We start from the raw sequence: 9,171 nt of genomic DNA, 5'->3' as shown, positions 1-9,171 counted from the left end.
AGTTATGTCAGACTATGGAAAACACTGCATTTTATTCATAACAGTGCAATTAATTCACAATGATGCTTTATTGCACAATTAATCACCAGATGTTCCCAGAAATTAACCCATGTCCAGTTTACAGAAAGAACTACAGAATCCAATGGTTTAGAAAAAATAATAATCATTTTGTGTGACGAATAATTTATTTTTCAAAAAAGTTTGCTCTCCTGTTACATTTTTACATATTTATATAGTTTGAACAAGTTTTGAAACAAAACAGATTATTGCCATTCGAGTTGGAAGCACAGGTGACATTGCAGCAGCGCTTGTTATTGATGATGTGAAGACCTCATTACTCTAACACGTTCATACCACACACATTTGGCAGAACCACAGATATTACAGAGCATAAAAATGGTTAATTCTATCTAGATATTCCAGAAATTCATTCAGTCGAACAACAGATGAGGATAAATGATTTAATTAATTCCAATATTGTTATTTTCAGCACTATCTGAAAACTACTTCGAAAGTTATATATTTTTAAAGCATTATTTGTCTGTTCACCTTAATACTTCTGTACTTTTTATCAATGATATATTCACATTAATTCTTCTTTTTCAAATTTCACAGCTTAAGTTGTTTCCTTACTTTTCATGTTGCGATTGGTGACCCTGGCCTCGTGCTGGGTAATCAGAGAATCCATAAGGGACAGTGGAAAGATATGGTGCCAATGTGCACAATGGAGTTAGTGTACTTGGGCTAAAAGATCAGTATGAGCACGGTGGGCCAATGGACTGATTCTCTTCTCTACAAATCAGTAACACACTGAGGTTGGCCAATGATGAGAGTGGCCTCCTTTATGCAACACAAAAGACTGAAAGGCCTGGATGGAGTGGATATTTCCAATAGTGGGGTTTTCTAGGACCAGAAGGCACAGCCTCAGAATACGGGGACATCCAGTCAGACAAGAGATGGGGAGGAATCTCTTTAGCAAGATGGTGGTGAATCTGTGGAATTCAGTATCAGAATCAGGTTTATTATCACCAGCATGTGTCATGAAATTTGTTAACATATCACATACGGTCATGGAGGCCAAGTCAATGGAATATTTAAAGCAGAGGTTGATAGGTTCATGGTAGGTCAGGGTATCAGAGGTTATGGGGTGAAGGCAGCAGAATGGGGTTGAAATGATAATAAATCAGCCATGATTGAATGGTGGAGCAGACTCGATGAACTAAATGGCCTAATTTTGCTCCTATGTCTTTTGATCCTAGGGTCTTAAGACTAGGTGATCTTTAGCTGACTGCACATTGCAGCAACTGGCCAGTTTATGAGGTGGAATGCATTCCTAAAGTTCCACTCTGAATCTACTGGTAGGATGACGACCGATGTTGGTAGCCTCTCCCAGGACAACATCTCTATCGTTGAGCTTTCTAACCAGACTCAGTCAGTTCTAATGAAAGGACCACATCTTCCACATATCCAAATTCAGACCACTGAAGTAGACTCTCTACTCTGACCTGTGTTATGGCAAGAGCCTGGTGGACAATGGAAAAGAGTCACCAATGCTTTCAAAGTGTAGCATCTCTGCTGATCAATGGGGCTCCCTGTGACGGCCCATGGTGGTGCATAAGTCTTCAGGGTGGCATCGAGACCATCGAGTCCAGCGTTAACAGCAAAAGGAGCACACTGATGCTACACTGCCACCCATGCAGTTCACCTGCCACAGCTGTGGCAGAATGTGCCCTTCCCTCAGTCTGGAGTGGAAGTCAATTATCCTCCATCACAGGAGAAAACACCATGCCTAGAAATACTTTTCTATGTTAATTGAAAGAATTCTATCTGCTCTGCAGCGTTTGGCTGGTGGAATGACAGGCTGGATGGCCAGGAGCTGTACTGTCATTTTGCATGTCACTCAAGGACGTGGACTAGACATGAGTTTTCTTGTGTTGTGTGTGTTCTCTCTCTCTCTCTCTCTCTCTCTCTCTCTCTCTCTCTCTCTCTCTCTCTCTCTCTCTCTCTCTCTCTCTCTCTCTCTCTCTCTCTCTCTCCCCCCCCCCCCCCCGCCCCCAGAGAAACACTGTCTCCTTTGGCTGTATTCATGTATGGTTTAATGATAATTAAACTTGATTTGATTTGACTTATCTATAAACAGAAGGCAAAGATAGATCACATTGTTTTACAGATGTTCAAGCCATCCTGTGTGCATGGCACAGAGGATGCCATAGCTGGGCCGTAATGTTCAGTTCATTTGGTCATCTGTAGCCCGTGAATGCTTCAGGTCTGTCACACAGATCCAAGCCTTAACTTTTCAGCTTGGGCCTGATTCTGAGCTAACTGTGGGAGATCGGCCTGTCTACTCCCGCCAGTATCAAATACCCCAACCTTCCCACTGGAGGGTTTCCTTTACATCTTCTGGTTACTTGTGGCTTATGATTGCTCTCGGTCAGTCATGCAGATCCAGGCTTTGACCTGATTCTCAGCTAACTAAGGGAGACATGGCTAGTTCATGGCAGACAGTGTCAAACACCTCAACCTTCTGACAGCAGGTTTTCCATGTTCTGTTTTGTGTTGTTGTTCCTTGTGATATTCTGTTGAACATTGTAGGTGTGCTATGTTGGCCCTGGAATGTGTGTCATTTCAGGGCTGGTTGTTAATGCAAACAACACATTTCACTGTACGTTTTGATGTACATGTGGTAAATAATTCTGATTCTGAATCCTGTTGACACCCTGGTTGCTGTTTCTAGGTTCAGTTCTCTGATCATTTCTCAGATGCTTTCCTACCCCCAACACAACCTAGATGCATTAATCTTCCAACTCCCAACTAAAATATGTCCTCAACTCTTTAAGTTCCTGCCTGAAGTCCAACACTGAGTTCCCCTCACTCCCCTCCAATGACATCCCCCAACCCCATCCCTCTAATTAAAGGCCTTTCTAGATGGGAGCAATTTCTAGCCTGAGTCTGCTCCAAAGCTACAGCATCATCAATAATGCAGGTTGGCTAATATGAAGTCATGTCGGCCACCCCAAACGTTTCCAGCATCTGCAGAATCTCGTGTTTATGACTTATTTCTGTGTTATTTTTTCCTGCAGTGAATTGTGTCCCATATGACAAGCTAGTCAGTTTTAAAAATGTATTTGCTTATTAGAGTATAATACTGTTTCAATATTGTGCGTTGTGTCTGTAAAGTGATGTGGAATTGATGGAACATACATAATTGCTTTAGGTGAAAGTTTTTTGATGAATGGGGAGCGGGAGGTATTTGTGGCGAAAGCATCTGAAAGACTCTGCAAGCCACTGGCAAAAGCTTAATATCTCAGCTGGGACATTTTTACAAAACAATAAAAACATTAAATTAAACAGTTTTGCACCTATTGCCATGGTAATATTTTGCTTGTCCCTTAAGATAAAATAAAAGGTCTAATTCAGACAGCTGACAAAGATTTATCTATTCAAAAAGTTGAGAATGGATCCTTATTTAAATCCAAATACAGTCAGATTTAATAAAAATGCAGAAAGTAAGTGTACAGTTGCATTACTTTCTGGTAACGATGGAACAACATGAGCAAGTTATCCATTTGATTGCCTGTTGAAGGAACTTCAAATTGAGATAATCATTGAAGTAGCATTTCATTATCGAAGGGGAGAATTAACTGAGTTTTATCTCCAAGCAATGCTTCCAACATCTTTCCATCTCCCAGAGGAAGTGACAATGGATTCTCAAGGCCGTGGTTGGCAGTATTTAGGGCCTGTACTTGCTTGTCACATGGAGATTATTTGTCCGAATAATCATCTGAATATTCAGTCAAGTAATACAGGGTGATGGATAACTAGAGGAGGATTCATTACTGGACATTTTATGCTTCCTGGGCTTATGACGTTAGTTGGAAAGGTAAATTACCTGGATGGGATGCATGGACAATGGATGCCATTGAAACTGGGCTTGAAGGGGACCCATATTGAAGAATTACCTTGCCGTGCTGACCAGCGTTGGCCAACATCTGGTTGGGAGCAGCCAGCTTTTCCAGCCATCTGCCTGACTTGAGCACTTGGCCTGGGGTCTGTGCGAATGAAGAGCCCACCACCGCTCTCCGCCCTTGGGCCATGTCTGACTGTGGCAGGCAGGCCCCAACAGCCTCCTCTTGTCCGGCCTGCACAAGCAGACACCTCCCAGTCTCCAGCCAGCTCACAGGAGTCACCTGCCACTTGTTCCCAACTCATCACCCGCAGCCTATTTAAACCCAGCTCACATCCACAGTCCTTGTTCACTTACACAAACCAGCCAGCCACAACCAGTTGCTCCTAGCCTTCAATGTCCTTGTTGTCTTAAATATTCATTCCCGCTTATGTAGTAGCCCCTCACAGCTTGGTATTTTACAGTTTATTATCAAGGTGATCCCTTACTGCTAAATCGTCTCCACTGCTCTGCATCTGGGTCAAGATTCCTCTACGTTTCCTAACACCTTGTGCCTCAAAGCAATCGCTCAAAGCCGCTGTGTCCCACAGAATATCATCACCTTCATGTACAACCCGGAGGAACAGGAGTAGTTCTGCACAGTCCCCCTTTTAGTACATTCAAATTCAGTCACAAATTCATTTCTACCCAGATGTGACAAAAAATAACTATTTTTTTTTCAAATCAAGTTGGTGCCAATGATTTTGACAGTCTGAATCCATTCCGGCACTGAGTGACTATTTACAGCATGCATTTCCAGCTCTCTGAGCCAGAGTAACCCACACAACGCACTGTAGATTATGCTTATTATTTGAACATTATAAGCAAACGTCTGCATGAATCAGATGATCAACCATCTTATTGACCACAGGTAAACGTATAACCAGAGGGGTCCCAGCAATGGCTTATATCATCTTCATATTGAACTTTCTGGCACCTCCTTGTCCGCCACTCACTGTCGGCCCGTCCACCTTGCGAAAGGAGTACTCCACTGAGAAGTTGTTCTTGTGGTGCCCTTTCCCTCTGCTCCACACAAACAGGATCAGAAAGCAGAAGAGCACCACGCCCAGGAAGGTGATGCAGCCCATGGCAGTGGACACTAGGATGGTCTTCAGGTCCAGGGTAAACTTCAGGAGCACCTGCGTGTCATTGAGGGCAGTCTCGTTGAACTCTGGGAGGGGTGAGGTCCGGTTTGCATACAGGGATCCATCTGATCTCTGGCTCTTCACCGTTAGCACGGCGAACGACGTGTCATTTCCGCCGGCGTTGCTGGCGATACAGATATGGGTGCCGCTGTCATGCAGCTGGACGAAGCGGATCTCCAGGGTTCCTCCTGGCAGGATGGTGGCTCTGCCGTTGCTCTTGCTAGTGATCATCCTTCGCTGGGGAGACACCCACATTATCACTGGCGTCGGCTCCCCGTCCGCCCGGCAGGTGAAGTAGACCGTCTGCCCCTCGCCTGCCGTCACCCGCTGTGGTGTTCGGTCCCGTATTTTGGGCTTTTGGCAAGTGAAGTAGTCATGAAGGGCGGATTCCTCAAAGTCATTCAGCTGGCTGCCCTGGATGTCCGCTGGGGAGGCGCACACTGGCTGCTTATGGTCGAAACTTAGCGTTTTCCTCTTCTGCAGAAGCCACAGGAGGCGGCAGTCACAAGAGAGGGGGTTGTTGTCGAGACGTAGCACAGCCAAGTTGGCCACCGAGTGCAAAGCGCTCTCTTCCAGTGTTGCCAAGAAATTGTTGGAAATGTTCAGCACTTGGAGTTGCTTCAGCCCCAGAAATGCATGTGGCTGGATGGTGGTGAGCATTGTACTTACCAAGTACAAGTGTTGAAGCCGGATTAAGTCACGGAAGGATCCAGATTCTATGGTGGTGATGGGGTTATAGGACAAGTTCAACAGCTTGAGATAGACCAGGTTTCTGAAGGCTCCGGAAGGAACGGAGGAGAGGTTGGTGCTGGTGATGGAGAGATACGTGAGGTTCAGACCATACAGGGTGGTGGGAGTGATGGTCTCCAGAAGAGGCCAGGAATCGATCTCCAGTTCCTTCAGGTTGTAGAGCTTCCTGAAGTTCTGCTCCTCTAGGAAGCTGATGCTGAGGTAACGCAGCCGGAGGGTGCCCAGGTTCTCCAGGTAGGAGAGGGATTCGGCAGAGATGGAGGTCAGGTTACACTTCTCAATGGTGAGCTGTTCCAGGCCGAGCAGGCCACTGAAGGCCCGCTGGGAGATGTAAACCAAGTCATTGTCACCCACCTCCAACTGCTTCAGGTTCCGCAAGTCCTGGAACATGTGGTCCAGCAAGATGACAATCTTGTTCTCACTGAGGTCCAGGCGGGTGAGGTTGGTGAGGCGCGAGAAGACACCAGTGGGGATGAGCTTAAGCTGGTTCCCCCGTAGTTGCAAGGAGCGCAGGTTGAAAAGATTGCTGAAGGCGCCGGGTTCTATATTGGTGATGATGTTCTCACTCAGGTCAACCTCTTCCAAAAGAGGGAACGTCGACAGGTCACCGGAGCTGATACAACGAAGCCTGTTTTTGCTTAGGTCCAGGACTTTGGTTTCAATGGGAATACCTTCTGGAATGGCAGTCAGCCGCTTCCTGTGGCAAACCACTGACTTGATCTGGGGGGCGCACTCACACCGCGCCGGACAGCTGACGGTCGAACGTGTGACCAGAACCATCAGGGCGAGACCCAGAAACTGCTGGCAACATGATGACATGGTGGAAAACATGATGTTACTGGCACAATCTATCATTCTCCCATGTACCTGCGTAGAAAACACACACAGACCTTAGTGAGGGATAGGCATGCTTGATCTACACTTCATAAAGAGCTAAAATTTATAAATGCAGTTGGTAAAGTTCCACCTTCCCAAGAACATTCTGGTGCAATTCTAAGTGCCATCATAGAAAGCATCCTCAAATCTGCCTTTACAGTCTGGTTGAAAACCACAATGAACTGTCAGGTCAGCAGAAAAGGTCATTGGCTGAAGCCTACCCTGACTGCAGGACTTGTATGTGTCCAGGACAAGAACTGGGCAGGAAAAATCATTGCAGACACTACTCACCTTGAAAACTGCTTTTTCCAAAAGCTCCCTTCTGGAAAGTACTATAGGGCTATTAAAGCACAAATAAACCACACTATCTTAATAGTTTGTTCACCTAGGCTGTCAATCTGTCCAGCCATCATAGTTAGCCACCACCCAACTTTAGTTCTTCCCACCCCCCCCCCCCCCCATTACCTCTGTCACTGCAGTACACTGTAAACTACTTTTTATAATGCTGTTTACATTGTAAATGCATGGTGTTATTTATGTATTGATGCACATTATATTCCACATCCAAACATTAAACTCTACCTTTAATTTTTTATGTTATTATTTGTTCTTTATAATTGTTGTTGTTTGTTGTATGTTGCACCCTGACCAACACAGCAAATTGCTACTACATGTAAATGCATATGGCGAATAACATTGATCCTTGCTCCCCGAAACAGAGCAAGCCGGCACATTAAGCAGGACAGAAACGCAAGAGAGATGGAAGATGCTGGAATCTGAAGCAATGGAACAACACACACAAAATGCTGGAGGAACCCAGCAGGTCAGGCAGCATCTGTGGAGTGGAATGAACTATCGCCATTTCAGGCCTAACTCAAAGGTCTTGCAACCAAAAAGTCAACTGTTCATTTCCCTCCATAGATGCTGCCTGACCTCCTGAGTTCCTCCAGCATCTGCAGGATCTCTTGTACCTGCAGGAACTCAACAGGTCAAGCAGTGTTTCTGGAGGCAGAGAGGAAGTCAGTGGAGACCTTGCAGTAAGAGGGAACCAGGCCCTTGGTATCCTTTTGCTCTTAATATATCTGTAGAAACCCTCAGGATTCTCTTTCATCTTGCTTGCTAGAGCAACCTCATGCCTTCTTTTAGCCCTCCAGATTTCTCTTGCATTTCTTATACTCCTCAAGTACCTCATTTTTTTCCTGCCTGCCTATACCAGCCATGCACCTCCCTCTTTTTCTTGTCAAATCTCATCTTGAATGCCAAGCTACTGAACCTTCTTGATCAACTTCCTATGCAGATCTTGTCAACGGCCTTGCTGAAGTCTCTGTAGATAATATCCACTGCCTTGACTTCATAAATGTTCCTGGTAACTTCCTCAAAAAGCTCTATAAGATTGGTTAGACAGGACTTACTACACACAAAGCCATTTTGACTATTCCGAAACAATCCCTGTCTATCCAAATACTCATATACCCAGTCTCATAGAATACCTTTGAATAACTTTCCCACTACTGATGTCAGGCTCACTGGCCTATAATTTCTTGGCTTATTTTTAGACCCTTTCTTAAACAACAGAACAATATTAACTCTCCTCCAATCCTCCAGCACTTCACACATGGCTAAGGATGGTCTATGTATTTCTGCTGGGGCCCCAACAATTTCTGCATTAGCCTCCCACAGGACTGAGAGAACACATTGTCAAGTTTGGGGATATATCCTCCCGAATTTGCTTCAAGCCAGCAAACACCTTCTCCTCTGTAATCTGTATAGGGTCCATGACTCACTGAAATATTCCCTCATATCTATAGTCTCTGTGTTCATCTCCCAAGTAAATACAGATGCAAAGATCCATTCAAGATCTCCTCCATTTCTTTCGGCTCCAGATTACCATTCTGATCATCCAGGATCATCCACTGAGGAGTGTGATGGAACAGAGGGATCTGGGAATATAGATCCATATTTCCCTGAAAGTAGCATCACAAGTAGTTAAGGTTGTAAAGAAAATGTTTGGTACATTGGCTTTCATAAATCAATAAACTGAGTACAGGAGTTGGGATGTTATATTGAAATTGTATAAGATGTTGGTGAGAGGCCTGATTTGGAGTATTGTGAGCAGTTTTGGTCACCTACCTACAGAAAACAAGATTGAAAGAGTGCAGAGAAAATTTACAAGGATATTGCTGGGACTTGAGGGCCTGAGTTATAAGGAAAGTTTGAATAGGTTAGGACTTTATTCACTAGAACTTAGAAGAATGAGGGGAGATTTAATTGAAATAAACAAAATTATGAGGGGGTACAGATAGGGTAAAGGCAAACAGGCTTTTTCCACTGAGGTTGGGTGAAACTACAACTAGAAGTCATGGGTTAAGGGTGAAAGGTGAAATGTTGAAGGGGGACATGAGAAGGAAATTCACAAAGTGAGAGTGTGGAACCAGGCCAAGCGGTGGGCATAGGTTT

The 9,171-nt window shown here is 44.7% G+C and overlaps 1 protein-coding gene across 6 annotated transcripts in view; it reads right to left on the bottom strand.

Moving 5' to 3' along the window:
- Positions 1–2,058: 2,058 nt before the first annotated feature.
- LOC140739708 (leucine-rich repeat and immunoglobulin-like domain-containing nogo receptor-interacting protein 3) overlaps positions 2,059–9,171 on the bottom strand; it is a 162,827-nt gene continuing 155,714 nt past the window's right edge. For all 6 annotated transcript variants that reach the window (XM_073068138.1, XM_073068136.1, XM_073068133.1 and 3 more), the window contains one exon: positions 2,059–6,705. In XM_073068138.1, coding sequence (XP_072924239.1) covers positions 4,849–6,693 — 1,845 coding nt within the window. In that variant the 5' untranslated portion in view covers positions 6,694–6,705 and the 3' untranslated portion in view covers positions 2,059–4,848. The remainder of the gene's footprint in view (positions 6,706–9,171) is intronic.

Source organism: Hemitrygon akajei, chromosome 16 (assembly GCF_048418815.1).
Source record: "Hemitrygon akajei chromosome 16, sHemAka1.3, whole genome shotgun sequence".
In the NCBI taxonomy this organism is placed as follows: domain Eukaryota; kingdom Metazoa; phylum Chordata; class Chondrichthyes; order Myliobatiformes; family Dasyatidae; genus Hemitrygon; species Hemitrygon akajei.
The sequence above is the reverse complement of the archived record's forward strand: the minus strand, read 5'-3'. Positions and strand labels throughout refer to the sequence as shown.